Source organism: Triplophysa dalaica, chromosome 4 (genome assembly GCF_015846415.1).
Source record: "Triplophysa dalaica isolate WHDGS20190420 chromosome 4, ASM1584641v1, whole genome shotgun sequence".
Classification (NCBI taxonomy): Eukaryota; Metazoa; Chordata; class Actinopteri; order Cypriniformes; family Nemacheilidae; genus Triplophysa; species Triplophysa dalaica.
In genome coordinates this window covers 6,670,178-6,687,315 of record NC_079545.1, presented here as the reverse complement: position 1 = coordinate 6,687,315, position 17,138 = coordinate 6,670,178, and the positions used below count along the sequence as shown (strand labels likewise).

The 17,138-nt window shown below is 41.7% G+C and overlaps 1 protein-coding gene across 2 annotated transcripts; it reads left to right on the top strand.

Annotated features, from left to right (window-relative positions):
- The first annotated feature begins 1,054 nt into the window (after positions 1-1,054).
- LOC130419483 (interleukin-31 receptor subunit alpha) lies at positions 1,055-11,284 on the top strand. Of its 2 annotated transcripts, XM_056746263.1 has the most exons (16): positions 1,055-1,097; positions 1,217-1,258; positions 1,491-1,547; positions 1,986-2,097; positions 2,292-2,452; positions 2,557-2,699; positions 3,718-3,853; positions 4,007-4,104; positions 4,560-4,761; positions 5,126-5,311; positions 5,632-5,760; positions 6,777-6,923; positions 7,464-7,607; positions 7,876-7,969; positions 8,088-8,169; positions 8,930-11,284. In XM_056746263.1, exons 1-16 carry the CDS (start codon positions 1,061-1,063, stop codon positions 9,491-9,493), a joined length of 2,334 nt encoding a protein of 777 aa, XP_056602241.1. In that variant the 5' UTR covers positions 1,055-1,060; the 3' UTR covers positions 9,494-11,284. The 2 variants fall into 2 exon arrangements, with proteins under 2 accessions (XP_056602241.1, XP_056602242.1); XM_056746264.1 differs by lacking the exons at positions 1,055-1,097; positions 1,217-1,258; positions 1,986-2,097.
- The last annotated feature ends 5,854 nt before the right edge of the window (positions 11,285-17,138 follow it).

Sequence of the window (17,138 nt, the reverse complement as noted above, 5' to 3'; positions counted from 1 at the left end):
TTCAAGGTCGCCTTCGACACACTTGTCTCTTGCTATAAGGCTCTGGTTGGCCTTGAAACATTTCTAAACAAACCCTGCAGTAACAGATGAGAGACTGATGTCGTGAGCTCCGCTGCTGTACTCGTACAGTTAGTCGCTTATTATTTGCATAAAATTGAGGAAATGTCAAATTTGTTGAGTCGCTAGACGCTGTCGCCAACAGTCACTGTATGTCGTGTCTCTAGGCTACGCTGGGCGTCTAACATACGTCATTTAAGAGGGAAAGTCACTCGAGGGTGGACGCATAGATATAGAGGGTATACATTGACGTTACTTTTCTTCGTGCACATGACGGGATATGCCCTGTGACACGCTCCACTGGGTGGCAAAACACCCAGCAAAATGACTGAGGAGAATAGGGAAAACAACGACATTAGGCCAAAAACACGCAATTATTTGCTGAAATTACAAACAGCATCGCTCGACGGGGATCCTTATGACTTCACTTTAATTTACAAAGGATTTAGTTGTTCCTGGACACTGAAAGGTTGCACGGAATTGCGTTTAATGATATTGTAAGCAGTTATTTTGAAAAGAGTGTTTTGCCATCCACTGGGGCTCGCTCTGACATTTTGATTGAAGATTATGAGGGGAACATTCATTTTAAAAAGAGTATGACCAACACTATTAACCTATCCACAATAAACGCAGCAATATTTCATGAAAAATAGGAATTGAAATTTTTATTTCACTGGGACTTTAAATCCATCCATTCTCCCAACTCGCTTGTCCTTTATCCCCAAAATCTCAGACCGTTTAACAATGGTAAAAACAGATGACTCAAGGTTTTGCTTAACTAACCATAGTTTAACAACCGTCTTTATGATGTGGTTACTCAGATGATATTTGGTCAATGGTAACATAGTTTCTGGAAACATTTCTGGGGCAATGTATGTGTACGAGAGCTAAACTGTTGTAAAACAGAACTTTCCTAAAAGGAGGGAATACCCCTCTTACTCTTCCGTCTGCTCGTAAGGTGCATGAGTTCATTTAGAGCAGCAGACGCTCAGAAGAGGCGACAATGCGCGAGCGTTACGCTGCTTTGTATTTGACTCTGGGTACCGTGTGTTTTAGATTTTTTTTACACCAGCGTATGCTACAGTAAAATGTGCTTTGTGTTTTTTGTTTTTGTGTTGGTTTATTTCTTAAACTTAAAGTTATTTATTTAATCTTTCAGGTTTTGTTTCTCTCTGCACAGCTGTTGGTGAAGCGTCCAAAGGTCAGTACTAAATAACCCAAAACTAGTACCGTGCGTGTGATGCGTTAAACTGTTTGTGTGTGTGAAAGAGCTTGTAGTTTTAGAAGAACTGTTGTCTTTGTCATAGACTTGCTCCTGCTTAAGCAATTCAAATTTCTCTTATACGTTGTTTTTGAATGTTTTTTTATATATATTAGCTCTTAGGCTCGTTAATTGTTTTCTCATTTACCATGTAAATTATTTAACATTTCAGGACCGTTTGACTGCAACACAATGTATTCATATTTCCCAAATTGTAACTTCACTGAAGGTAGGAAATGGCTGAGAAGCTCTTGTGTTTTTCTTAAGTACATGGATGTTTTAAAATGTTACTCAATTCGCCTTAGAAACATCCATATTGAGTGATTATGAAGGTCATACAGTAGTCACTAGAGTCTTTAGAAGTGGCATCTATAAACAAACAACAAAGAAAGACTCAAAACTACAAAGCAAGATGTCATACAAACTTAAAAAAAGCCTTAAAAAACAGAATGTTTTAAAAACCATAGAAAATGGTTTCCAGAACATTTCAAAATGTTTTTAATGACTTATACAGAAGGTTCCCTGACAGTTATTTTTAGATTATTTCTTTACCATAACAGAAATAGAAGAACACTTTTTTTTAACTTTACTGTTCTTTAGAAAAACTCTCTTTAAAAAGTGACTTTAGATGCCTGTTCTATTTTTTTTACATTTTTGTTTATCTCAGTCATAGGAGTCGGTGATTTTACATGTGTTATAAAAATAAATTATCCTTATTACATCTGCGAGTGGAAACCTGAAAGAGATGTCTTAACTTCCTACAAAATCTGCATTAAACAGTGAGTGTGAAACAAAATGAAAATGTTAAATGTATTTACAGTAGCTCACAGACTTATGCTCATCTATTGGTTATAGCTAAAAGAAAGACTACTGCTCTTAATGTCAAGTTTAAAAGAGTTAGACTGGAGTGAGTGAGGAGTGGTGAAAGACTGGGTAAAACTGAATTAAACAATCCACACTGTTTTCTTTGCAGGAGGTACTGCAGATGTGCAGATGTACATCCGAAAAATAGGATTTCAGACCCAAATAACTTTCGTTTAATAAACACAACTACTATGTCAGCTTTTTTATTTGGAAGTGAAGACCAGAGGAACTGTACATATAGACGCTTCAGTGGTGTCCTATCACAGATGAGTATGATAACCATTTAATTGATCAATCAAAGTACAGTACTCAGTAATGTTCTGATTTTTCTAATAATTCTCTTCATTGGGATCTTTTATTTTTGTTAAATTCAGCACTTTGTGGTCCTCCATCAAAAGTAACTTTCAAAAGAAGCTCTGGCCAAATGTCTGTGCAGGTCGACTGGGCAGATGACAGCAAGTATATAAAGCAGTTCTTAATAAAGTACAGAGAGTTCAACTCAACATTTTGGAGAGAGGTAAATATGAGCATCATCCGAACAAAAAGTATAACATCTGTAGCACTATTAGTCCTTTCTGCGTTTGCTTTATGTACAGTACACTCTAAAAAAGTAGTGCTATATAGTACTTAAAGTGGTTCTAGGTTCATAATCATAGGGGAACCACTTTAAATGCTATATAGAACCATATTTTGGTGCTTCTGATGTTCTTCAGCGTTTTTTTTGGGAAGACTGAGGTGCTATATAGAACCACCGAAGAACCATACAGACGATTAACATGTTCTTTACCGAAACCTCTGTCACCCCAAAGAACCTCTGAAGAACCACTGAAGCACCAAGATATGGTGCTATATAGCACTAAAAGTGGTTCCCTTATGATTACGAGCAAAGAGCCACTTTTAGTGCTATATAGCACTTTTTTTCTGCTTTTGTTATCGGTTTTAATACTCTAAACCCCTTTTTCGTGCTAAATAAAACAATAGTATCATTAGTTCAAGTAGTATATTGTTTTTACATGTGGTTTGTTTGTTGACAATGTTTTATTGACATTGACAAATTGAGTTTGGGTTAGTTTTTCAGACTCCAGCGAGGTCTGAGTGAACATTGTACACTGGCCGTGGTATGGCTTTGTGGTTAGAGATCTGGGGCCTTCTGTGGGTTTCCTAAAAGTAACAGAATTTGCATACAAACAAAATATTTCTATAACCCAACTGAAGTCTTTAAACCTTTAGATAAATGGAATAGGGCATAAAGATGATGACCTTAAATGGAATGCATCCTTAACCTTCCATAGTCCATTTTTTTGTGTCCTATATGCATGCAAATCATTATATACTGTACATGTATCCTCCGTAATTTACCTTGGCTATTGTTTGGCACATTCAGGATCTGGTGGAAATTTTTTCCACTATTTTAATGAAGAACAAAACTTTTTGTATAGTTCCTCAATTGTTCTACGTGTGGAATGACTCCAAGTATAGCTTTTGACATTCAATGGAATTACAGTGAACTTACTTTGCTCTCTTTTCTTCTGTAGCAATTGTCTATAAATAACAGAGAATGTAGTATATGGAATTTGACATCTTCTCTGTCCTATGAGATGCAAGTACAGTGTATTCCCAATAAAGAGTGTTCCCAGTGTCCTTTTGGTGAGCTCATCAGACTCCCATGCGGTGAGTAGAGGACAAGGTTTACCAAAGTGGCATAAACGATAAAATACAGAAAATCCCATCCCAACCTCACACTGTTGTTATACAGGTCAATACGACAAAAAATGACACACCTTCAATGTTTCATTAAACTGTGTTACAAAATGCATTTCTCAGAAATTACAGAAGCACCATCCGTCCAGCATGAGATTCAAGACCTTGTACAAAATCCTCTCATATCAGCAGGACAGAGAAAAGTAATTTTGGAGTGGAAGGTACTGGCATATATTCCAGGGCCATTTTTCATTTTATAGTCAATTACTGTTTGTTAATCGCAAAATCCCAATTGAATGGATGAGGCATTTATAGTACAATTGTATATAGTTTTTTATTATATAGTTTTATCATAATTCAAAATTTTCTAATAGGATGTTTTTTGATTATAAATTTGATTACGGATAAGGTTTACCATTTTTCACTTGAACAAATTAAAGCTCAGAGAATTAAGACTGAATGTATTGTTATTAAATTAGTTGGTTTCAGTGTAATGAACTAAAAATAGGCCTACTGTGACAGAAACAAGCTACTTCTTGTCAGTGGCTGTTGGTAGTTTGACTGATAGTGTGTGGTGTGTGAAAGTAATAAAACAATAATACAGCAACATATTAACTAATTCTTATTTGATCCTGATCATGGAAAAAATCTGGAATTCTCTCATTTTTTTCTTCAGCATGCAAACAGTGAGGCTGTAACTTACTACAACGTGACAGTGATAAAATTAACAGGAGAGTGCAGCAACTTTACAACCAATGATTCATCCCTCACCCTGTTCCTATCTTATTCTGCCTACAACGTCAGTGTCAGAGGTCTCAACAGCGCTGGATCGTCCCCTGCTGCAACTATAATTATAGAGAACATGGATGTTTCGACAGGTATGGTTACTAAGTTCCATACTATGAGTATAAAACTGCTGCAAAACAACTGCTATTTTACTCTTATTTGATAGGATTTTCACATGTTATTGAAATGCATTAAAAACAAAAATAGACTGAAAATGTACAGGTTGGGTGTAAAGTAACATAAAAAATATATAGTTTTACCGTACAGAAATGTAATTTTATGTTTCTCTGGCTTCCCAGCTGCTGGAATATTACAGTATTTTTACGGGTATTTTTTTACACGCTCAAGTTACTGCAGTTTTGCAAATGTATAGATTTGGAATCCAGTGAAGGCTGCGATAATGTTACTGTATCTGTACGGTAAAGTTACAGCATTTCCTTGTTGTTTTGTTTTCAGATTGGTTTAGGCCATTCAATGTCAGTATAACCAGTAACAACAGTTTCAGTCTGTGGTGGAGCAGCTCTATTTCAACAGTGTGTTTCTCTGTGGAGTGGTGGGAAAGAGGAAATATACCAGCTTTCAGACCTTTTTATGCAGACACACAGAAGACACACAAAGAGATTACGAAGATAACTGAGAGCAGTAATGTTCCTATTATTTTATCAAGTAGCCTAGTGCTATTTTATGTTGTCCTTTTTCATATGCCCATATATGAACTGTATATCTACTGTAGTTACCTATTGTATTTATAGAATTGAAGGAACAGTTCACCCAAAGATGTGTGTGCTTCCTCGTTTAGTTTCGACCTTTTAACATTATACACAAAAACCAAACCGCATCTTTTGGTGGAGTAAAAGGCGATAATGCATGTGCTTGTTTTGGGTGAACTGTTCCTTCAGGAATCCCACCTATGCTTTCAACTACTACACATTATAATTTTTCATTCTTTTTTTGTACTGAAGTTTTTCAGCCCTATACGAGATACAACTTCATTCTGCACACCAGACAATACAATGATACCTGTAACATGAAGAATGTCAATGACAGTGAACTGACCTATGGAACATCGCAAGCGTACCTCACTGAAGGAAGTCAGTGCAAACATTCATTTAACTCAAATTAACAATTTGTGAAATTCTTTGCTTGTCCAGTTTGGTTTGATGCTGGTCTAACTGGACATGTACGGTTTACGTTAAAGGTGCACTATGCAGGATTTTCACAAAAACTACTAGTACGGTGTTATATTTTGGTTCAGAGAAATGTACAATTGTACATTGTAATGTCTCTTCTTATTAACTGAAGAAGCACACCTTTTAATGATGTCATGTCCCCATAACCAGTAACCAGAAGTAAAAAAAATACACTATTTGTCTCTTGCAATGACACCATGTAGTGCTGCATCGCTATTTCATTAAAAAAAACATTTCATTTTATTAAAATTATAAACCAGGAAGTGTACAAAGAACAAACAGTAGTTATGACCATATATTGTCATGTACTCTGAATTTATTGGATTCATCTGTCAATAATATATTTTGTATGGTTTATGTATTATGTAGTCGTCCCTGTCCATCTTCTGTCTTTGTGTTTCTCCTGTGTGTCTGCTTGATTACTATTGATCCCTATCAATGATTCCCAGCTTTATTCTGCATATAGATCCTGATCTTCGCATTCATGTTTTGTGCAGAACATTACAAAAGCATTGCTGACTTTTCAGTTTTAGGCTACACTAACAAAATCTTTCTGTAGTTCCTCTTTGATGCTGACATCATTTCCACCTTTTCACATTTCATTTCAGTACAAGGGTGACCTCTGTATAAAAAGAAGTAGACAAATGTTAACAGTAGTCTCTTCTGTGATCTATATATTTTAAAAAGTGACTGTAATTTAATTTGAGAAGATGGTTTCCTTTACCACATTGTGTTTTACAACACTCTTATGCACACAATTATACTTACGCCATTATATCTATTCCAATATTCACCCAGCAAAAGATAAAGAAGAAATATTGAGTAGCTACAAGAATAGCTGAAAACTGCAAAAAGTAATGGAGATTTGTCTCACATAATATAAGGCTTAAAGAAGGACTGCTGTGTTTCTGCTCCAGGTCCTATCAGTGCTCCTGGAAATGTGAGCATTCTGAACATTACCCAGCATACCTCAGTGATCACGTGGAGCCCTGTGTCTGAGGAGGACTTGCGTGGATTTTTGCTAGGCTACATAATCTACTACACAGAGGACAACACTGAAGCATGTAAGTGTAAATTCTGGTATGCTACTGCCATTTAAATCCATAGTAAGAGTTTATTTGTTATTACTATTGTTGTCATTTTCAAAATAAAAATGTCAAATAACAGTAAAAGACCGCAAATTTACAAGAAACTGAATGAAAAACATTTTCGTGACTGTTATTTTATAGCGTTTTTTAACAAGATGTTATAAACAGTGATTCTATTCTATTCAAGTAAAGTTTCTAGTTGAACATGTCAGATTATTTTATAAATGAACAAAACTTCAATTCATGGAAATTCTTTTTACAAATTTTAGCAGATTAATGGTCATGAAATGTGAATAAATTTGGGCGTTTGTGACACCACTGTAGGTCTGCTTTACATATTCTGCCATTGCAGAGCAAGTGTGACTTACTTCTGCTAACACCCACCAGACATTTGTTGTAGACAGGGTGTAGTACATGATGATGTTAGTCCCAATATACTGTAAACAAATATTGACAGTTTGAATTATGGGTAGAGGCGGTGATTGTCACACAAACTCTTACTTGTATTTTATGCAGCCTACAAAGTGGATCCCAGTCTGAACAGCTATGAGCTGCAGAATCTGAAAAGCAACAGTGCATACCGTGTACAACTGTCTGCATTTACTGCGGCTGGTGAAGGCGAACGCAGCGATCCCAAACCATTTGTTACAAACCCACTGGGTAATAACCCTTGTATCTTTTGTATTTTCCATATTTTTCTTTTGCCATAAATCATTATTATAAGTCAATCCTTATTTTTATTACTGGGTTTTGTGAATATCTAACAAATTAAAAGTTTGTCAAATTGGACAACACAGTATTTCATCACATAAAAAGTAATGCGAATTTGGACACATGAGGCTTCAGAAGGACAGCAATGATATTTGTTTGAGATTGAGAAGTCTTAAATAGTTAAACATCTCTGACTGCATTTGTTATTTTTATAAAGAATTCACAGGCTTGAGCAGCATTATAGCCGCAGTCATCGTGGGAATAATCATCTTTTTACTAGCTTTTCACATCAGCTGTCGATTTATGCAAAGGTAGACACATACGCACTCCTATGATCTATAAGGACACTTACTTACCAACAAATCTGTGCATTTTTTCCCACTTAATGTGCACATTGTATTTATTGTATGTTATTATTATTATTTTCAGAGCCAAGAAGCTAATTTGGCCGAGTATACCAAACCCTGGGAACAGCAATGCAGTTCAGAAAATCGAAATTGGCCACGAATTGGTATGCATTATATAGGAACCCAATTAGATTTTTTTAAATTCAAAACCCAATTGTATTACATTTTTGTGTATCAAATTACATGTTTATTCAAAGTGATGCCATCAGTGATACAATTGTTGGTTTAAAGTCAAAGGTTCTTAAATTTCTTCTTTACTAGTTTATTATTTGATCTGAAAGGTTCTTAATGGAACCATTAAGCCAAAAATGATTCTTGAATATCATCCTTAGCTCATTGTTCTACTGTACAATCTCCAAAACACACAGTAATACTTTTATATGTTCTGACCAAATGACCAAACAACCTCATACTGAAATGTGATTTATGGGTAATTGAGATTTTTACATCATCTGAAAACTGAATAATTGAGCTTTCTATTGATGTATGAGATTAAGGATAGGACAATACATGTCGGGGATACAGACGTTTTTAACTCTGGAATCTGAGGGTGCAAAAAAATCGAAACATTGAGAAAAACGCCTTTAAAGTTGTCCATCAGAGGCGCTATAGCAGGCCATCCAAATTAACAAAATATCTTTATGGAACTCAAAAATCCATAATTTGACCCATACAATGTATTTTTGGCTTTTACTAAAAAAAATCCTGTGCTACTTAAGACAAGTTTTGTGATCCAGGGTCACAAATGGAATCGTGAAATAAAAGCTAATCAGTTGATGTTAATTGGTTGTTCGTTTTGTTAAATAAATCCACAGTAAAGGCAAGGGTAACCTTTGGCCACCTTGTGCTTTTTATCATTATCAGGATATCCTTGAGCCTCTCAACAGACAGAAGTTGGAGGAAAGTGAGGCGTGTGACTCGAGCACAGTGTGTGTTGTAGAGAGCAGGAAGGAGGCATCTCCTCTCATCACCTCTCTGACACCTGAAGCCTGTGTTAAACCCACCGTCTTCCTCAGTGAAAATGAATGCAGCACATCCACGTTGGAGGAGACAACAGACAGCTCAACATCCTTACCCAATGAGGAATCTGCTGAAACTGAAAACTCTGCTTTGAGTGCTTTAGTGGACAATGAAAACAAAGACTCTGAAGATCTTTTTAAATCTCAAACTGACTTCAGTGTAACAGCTCCTGTCAAGCCTGCTGTGGTTTTCATGAGCGATTACACCACCATGGAGTTTTTCCAGCAGGTTGCTATGACTGGGATTCATGGTCCATCCATGTTAACAGGGAAACCAGGACTTGTTTCCGTACATCCAGGACAGGATTACGTTCGTCAGACGTGTTTTGGTGGAAATGAACAGCCTAGTGTCTCCTCAGAAGCTAGTAATGGTACAGATGTCTTACACATAGAGGTCACTGTTCTGTGAATCTGAGTTAGTAAGATCTCTACTGGGGGCTATAACATTTGATTGATTCCTTTACTTTCTGGCATTTGAATGTCAGTTAGAAGAAATTTGTGTCTGTTGACGGGAGAATGGTCATTTGGACCAGAAGATCACATTCAAAAATGGTTTTATGTTTCCTGTAAACCATGATAATCTATACACGTGTAAACAAACTCCAGCACATGTTGGATTTGCCAGCCAGGAAAGACAGGATTTAGTGAATTTTTGAGTTGCAGGCAATTTTTGAAGTGTTGAAGAAGAAGTGATGAAAGACACATCTGCACTGGGCCACACATCACATTTATTCTGTTAAAAATAATGTATGCCTGTCCTCCATCTTGGGTATCTTGTGTTCCTGTAGCTCCAACGATATAGCATTGGCTGTGTCCAAAATCAAATACTGTGACAGTACTGAATCAGATTTAGTAGGCTACCTATCTATCGAACGTTAAAACAAGACATTCTATAGTATATAGGGGTGCAGATTGAATACATTTCGGACATGTCACGTGAGCCATATACTCTTGGAGTTATGACATAACTGGAAATAATGTAATTTGGTGTTTCGGTAAGCATGACGCTAACAACGCTCAGGTCGTGGGTTCGATCCCAGGGGACTGCACATACTTAAAAAACAAATGTATAGGATAATGCAATGTAAGTCGCTTTGGATAAAGCGTCTGCCAAATGCGTAAATGTAATATGTAATGTGTATTTATACAGCACAATTTAACCACAAGAAATATACTGATCTATAACACTTAAAGAGTCATCCTAACAGTTTTCCACTATTGTTAATTTACCAGGGGTTAAAGACCAGGGGTTTTCAAACTTTATGATGCCAAGGATCCCCCAAAAAGATGAACCTATTGCGAGGGACCCCCTTTCTGAATATGCTTCTTTAATTTTATGTATAAAGAAACATTTGAACTTCATCAGATAAATTGTAAATATGATATTATAAAGAAAACATGTTGTTTCTAAATTAAAACAATTTGCTACATTTGTTGGATGGATTCAAATTCAATTTAAAAGTACTGTATATGTACTTCAGCAACTTTCACTTTTAGTGCGAAAAAAGGAACTATGGGGAGAATAACTCACTAAAGATACAAATCTTAAAACTATGCATGAAGCAAGAAAGAGATCAACACTTCATTAGTAATGAAACTATAATAACGTTAAGAAGACTTATACTATTTTTGCTTTAGCCCTTTTTCATAGAAATTTTCTGGGGCCCCTTGAAACCCTCTGGAGGCCCCCCAGTTTGAAAACCCCTGGTAAAGATCATCTGTGTATTTCGTTCTGACTGTTTTTGCATATTGAGGTTTTGTACGTACTATTCATGACCCATGCTAATTTTCGCCTGCTATAGGATTAAAGCGATTTAGATGCAGCCATTGTGTTGGCAGCGCAAAGGTCATGGGTATCATTCCTAGCCTAAATGTCTGTCTGTAGGCGCCTGGGGTTAGTGCCTAGTTAGGACCACTTTGACAATAGTTTGTGGCTCTTTCACAGCCCACAACTTCCTTCCCATGTGGCACAATAACTGTTGTAATTTTAAAATGCATGTCAGTTATATCAAAACTGATATCCAGACCCTAGCGTCGCTAATAGGCTGACTGCTGTTCTGCAATCAGCCATATCTTCAATGTATTGTATTTCTTTTGCGTTTTTCTCGTAAACTATTTTATTTTGTCTTAATCACCAAACAACTTGCGATGCATGGGTTTAAGGACTTATACGTGAAATCGAGAGAGAGAAGCATTTTATATAAAGTATTTATAAGTCTCTGACACCTCCAGTTCAATATTTCTTGTAGAGTTTTGTCATTAAATCTATGAAAGTGTGCAACAATTCGCCGTGCAAACTATTGTGTCCGAAGACATTTGGTATATAACGTTAAGTTAATTATCATTATTTTTATTAATCGAAGTGTATTACTTGTATAATTCACATATTTTTACGGCATACTCAAAGAAACTGTTAAACATTCATCTCGGATTTATGTTGTGTCCCACCTCAACTCGTAAATAATTTGTGGAACGACGCTCTTTTAATGTTTAATAATTCTTGCAATGATTTATACTACCAAATGATTAATAACATTAATGTTTTAATTTTACTAAATACTTGATACTAATTGTTTCTAAATCCTGACATTACTTCCATCCATCCATCCATCCATCCATCCATCTGCTTCCGCTTATCCGGGGCCGGGTCGCGGGGGCAGCAGTCTAAGCAGGGATGCCCAGATTTCCCTCTCCCTAGACACTTCCTCCAGCTCTTCCGGGGGGCACCGAGGCGTTCCCAGGCCAGCCGGGAGACATTGTCCCTCCAGCGTGTCCTAGGTCTCACCCGGGGTCTTCTCCCGGTGGGACATGCCCGGAACACCTTCCCGGGAAGGCGTCCAGGGGAAATCCGGAAAAGACGCCCGAGCCACCTCAGCTGGCCCCTCTCGATGTGGAGGAGCAGCGGATCTACTCTGAGCTCCTCCCGAGTGACCGAGCTTCTCACCCTATCTCTAAGGGATCACCCGGCCACCCTGCGGAGAAAGCTCATTTCGGCCGCCTGTATCCGGGATCTTGTCCATAGGTGAGAGTAGGAACGTAGATTGACCGGTAAATCGAGAGCTTCGCCTTGCGGCTCAGCTCCTTCTTCCCCACGACAGACCGGTACAGCGACTGCATTACTGCAAAAGCTGCCCCGATCCGTCTGTCAATCTCCCGTTCCATCCTTCCCTCACTCGTGAACAAGACCCCCAGATACTTGAACTCCTCCACTTGAGGCAGGAACTCTCCACCTACCTGAAGTGAGCAAGCCACCCTTTTCCGACTGAGAACCATGGCCTCAGATTTGGAGGTGCTGATTCTCATCCCAGCTGCTTCACACTCGGCTGCAAACCGTCCCAGTGCATGCTGGAGGTCCTGGTCTGATGGGGCCAGCACGATGACATCATCCGCAAAGAGCAGAGATGAAATCGTGTGGTCCCCAAACCCGACGCCCTCCAGCAAATTCTGAAATTCTGTCCATAAAAATTATGAACAGAACCGGCGACAAAGGGCAGCCCTGCCGGAGTCCAACATGCACTGGGAACAAGTGTGACTTACTGCCGGCAATGCGAACCAAGCTCCTGCTCCGGTCGTACAGGGACTGGATGGCCCTTAGCAAAGGGTCCCGAATCCCATACTCCTGGAGCACCCTCCACAAGATGCCGCGAGGGACACAGTCGAATGCCTTCTCCAAATACACAAAACACATGTGGATTGGTTGGGCAAACTCCCATGAACCCTCCAGCACCCTGGAGAGGGTATATAGCTGGTCCAGTGTTCCACGACCGGGACGGAAACCACACTGTTCCTCCTGAATCCGGGGTTCTACCATCGGCCGGATTCTCCTCTCCAGTACCCTGGCATAAACTTTCCCGGGGAGGCTGGGAAGTGTGATCCCCGATAGTTGGAGCACACCCTCCGGTCCCCCTTCTTAAAAAGAGGGACCACCACCCCGGACTGCCAGTCCAAGGGCACTGTCCCCGACCACCACGAGATGCTGCAGAGGCGTGTCAGCCAAGACAGCCCCACAACATCCAGAGACTTGAGGTACTCAGGACGGATCTCATCCACCCCGGGTGCCCTGCCACCGAGGAGTTTCTTGACTACCTCGGTGACTTCATCCCGCGTGATGGGCGAGTCCGCCTCCGAGCCCTCGGCCTCTGCTTCCTCAATGGAAGACGTGACGGCAGGATTGAGGAGATCCTCGAAGTGTTCCTTCCACCGCCCGATGATATCCCCGGTCGAGGTCAACAGCTGCCCCCCTCCACTGTAAACAGCATTGGTAGGGCACTGCTTCCCCCTCCTGAGGCGCCGGACGGTTTGCCAGAATCTCTTCGAGGCCGACCGATAGTCTTTCTCCATGATAGAACTCCTCCCAGGCCCGAGTTTTTGCCTCCCCAACCACCCGGGCTGCAGTCCGCTTGGCCTGTCGGTACCTGTCAGCTGCCTCTGGAGTCCCACAAGCCAACCAGGCCCGATAGGACTCCTTCTTCAGCTTAACGGCATCCCTTACTTCCGGTGTCCACCACCGGGTTCGGGGATTGCCGCCTCGACAGGCACCGGAGACCTTATAGCTACAGCTCCGAGTGGCTGCATTGACAATGGAGGTGGAGAACATGGTCCACTCGGACTCAATATCTCCAGACTCCCTCGGGATCTGGTCGAAGCTCTGCCGGAGGTGGAAGTTGAAGATCTCTCTGACAGGCAATTCGGCCAAACGCCCCTCCAGGTGTCACTGTCGTTGCCCACGTGGGCGTTGAAGGCCCCCAGCAGAACGACGGAGTCCCCAGTCGGGGCACTTTCCAGCACCCCTCCCAGAGTCTCCAAGAAGGCCGGGTACTCTACGCTGCCATTTGGCCCGTAGGCACACACGACAGTGAGAGACCTATCCCCGACCCGAAGGCGCAGGGAAGCGACCCTCTCGTTCACCGGGGTAAACTCCAATACATGGCGGCTAAGCTGGGAGGCTATAAGCAAACCCACACCAGCCCGCCGCCTCTCACCCTGGGCAACTCCAGAGTAGTGAAGAGTCCATCCTCCCTCGAGGAGTGTGGTTCCAGAGCCCAAGCTGTGCGTAGAGGTGATCCCGACTATCTCTAGTCGGAATCTCTGAACCTCACACACAATGTCCGGCTCCTTCCCCGTCAGAGAGGTGACATTCCATGTCCCTAGAGCTAGATTTTGCGTCCAGGGATCGGGTTGTCGAGGCCCCTGCCTTCGACTACCACCCGATCCACTTTGCACCGGCCCCTTACGGTCCCTCCTGTAGGTGGTGGGTCCACGCGAGGGTGGCCCCACGTCGCTCCTTCGGGCTGAGCCCGGCCGGAGCCCATAGGGGAAGGCCCAACCACCATGGGGCTCTTTAACCGCTCTTGGTCTGACCCATCGCCTAGAACCTGTTTGCTTTGGGAGACCCTACCAGGGGCATATAGCCCCAGACAACATAGCTCCTAGGGTCTTTCGGGTACTCAAACCCCTCCACCACGGTAAGGTGGCAGTTCAAGGAGGGGAACATTGCTCCCCTGTTTGTAAATATCAAAATCCGTGGTGTGGTGTTTTAAACGCAGCATAATCCAGAACTGTGCAGTATAGATGACTAGACATCTCTGCTTGTTGAACAAAACATTTTGATTGTTGGCATCTTCTCATTGTATAGAAATATTTAATTTTAAACACAACATAATAACAACAGGACATGATTGCTCTGGTAAAGTATTTTTTAATAGCACAGGCTTTATTTACATTACTGACGTTACATGCATGAATGAGAATAGACACAGCTTTGATCACTATTGGCCAGACTCTGTAGCCACAAGCCTGCTGACAAAGTCGAAACAAATCAATGTTTAAAGCGCAAAATTCTGATGAGTAATTGTAACAAATCTCAATAAAATGGAAGGAAGGAGGCGGGAACCGGCAAACATTTAAACATTTAATAAAGTAATATAACAGCCGGCGGCCCCTCACGGACGACCGCCGGTGAACAAAACATAATATAACTACAAACATAACATAAGTTCGGGCCCGGTCCTCTCTCTTCGACGGTCCGGTCGCTCGTTCCTTTTATGCTCCCATCTCCTACGTGATTCGAGCCCGGTGTGCGCACAGCTGGCGCTAATTCACAGTTACTCACCGGACTCGAACCACGGTCTCGCCCCGCCTACTCTACTACATACCCCCATCACCCCTCACAGGCCGGGGGTACCCCCGCGACTGTGCAAGCTCCCTCCCCCTCCCTCGGGGGGGGTGGGGTGGGGGGTATGCAGAGACGAGACAACGGAGACGGGAGCCCTCGGAGCGACCGGAAAGAGAGAGGGGAGAGAGGAAAAAAAAATCTGGTTCCCCGACATGCTGCCGCTCGTTCCTCAACCAGCCGGAGTACTCTCCTTCGCGGTGCCTTGCGGTGGCCCTGGGGCTTCGGTGGACGGCTCGACCGTCCGCCCCCTGGCGGCCGGCGGTGGCTCCTCCTTTATCCGGGAGTCGGGGCGGGTTCCCCATCCCCTGTTCCTCCCCCTTGGGGGGACGGACGCAGGCTCAGGCCTCTGGCAGGCGGTGGCTCACCCGGCACTTCCGCCCCCTGCTCCTCCCCTCAGGGGACGGACACAGGCTCCGGCCTCTGGCGGACGGCGGCAACCCCCCCGCTCCCACTTGGACGAAAGCCACCCCACCTCGACCCAGGGGCGCGGCAGCAAAGGTCGCCGTTCCACCGAAGTTTTGACGGTGGCCGCACTGTGCACTTCCGTTTCCCAGAGCCACCGCTTCGGGCAGCCACTGGCGGACGCCCTTCGTCCGCGCTGCCCGAACTCTCCGGCACCGCGAGGCCACTCGGCGGCGAGGACTCTCCGACAGCATGTCTCTCCTTCCTTCCGGGTTTCGGCACCACTGTAACAAATCTCAATAAAATGGAAGGAAGGAGGCGGGAACCGGCAAACATTTAAACATTTAATAAAGTAATATAACAGCCGGCGGCCCCTCACGGACGACCGCAGGCGAACAAAACATAATATAACTACAAACATAACATAAGTTCGGGCCCGGTCCTCTCTCTTCGACGGTCCGGTCGCTCGTTCCTTTTATGCTCCCATCTCCTACGTGATTCGAGCCCGGTGTGCGCACAGCTGGCGCTAATTCACAGTTACTCACCGGACTCGAACCACGGTCTCGCCCCGCCTACTCTACTACAGTAATTAAAACAAAAACTAATATCTAATATAAACTAATATCTAATGTAAAAAAATGAAGAAATGCTGGAAAAATTTGACTTGCTTCAAAGAAGTAGTCCCTTCCACAGTATCCTTCAAAGACATTGAAGGAGTAAAACCCCGGCAGCACACCTCTTTTCCCACTCCCTGTGTAGCCTACACCACAGTCTTTGTATAGGGTGTCACAGTTAAGGCATCATGTATAAAAATTTGCTGACCATATTCACAACCAATTGACTTTAAAGTACTATACTGTACTAACAAATGTCATTTATAAATTGTGTAAGAAACAAATCTGTTAGGAGTGAGCACCCATCTATGATGATGTCACAAAAGACAGAATAGTTAATTAGACTGTAATAAAACGTACTGTCCAACCAACGTAAGGGAGCCTCTCTTCTGAAGCTTTCCAGGCATACAATGCTGTTGAAATACCTACATTAAAGGCAAGGGTGCTGAATGCAAGAACTGCAAGAGGAAGCTGTAAATAAATAAAGTATAACAATATATAAATGTGGTTATGATCCAATTGCAGCTTGAAAGTCGACCAAAATGGCAAATACATTCCTGTTTATGTTCAGGGGTGGGTAACTGGCTGCAACTATGAGGAAGAAACAATACAGAACATCACTATTAAAAAGATTATTAGTAAGAGGGAACCCGAAAACAAACTAAACAATACCATTATCCTGTTGCTTGTCAGTCCTGATTCTCCCCCTTTTACACTGCTGGCTCTTCACAAATGATCTTGATAAATTCATGATCTTGAGAAGACTTTAATAATACAGAGATTATAAAAATACAGTAAATGAGAATTGAATGCATGCAGATATGACTAATTAAATATCACACCAAGTCTAAATGCATTTGCAT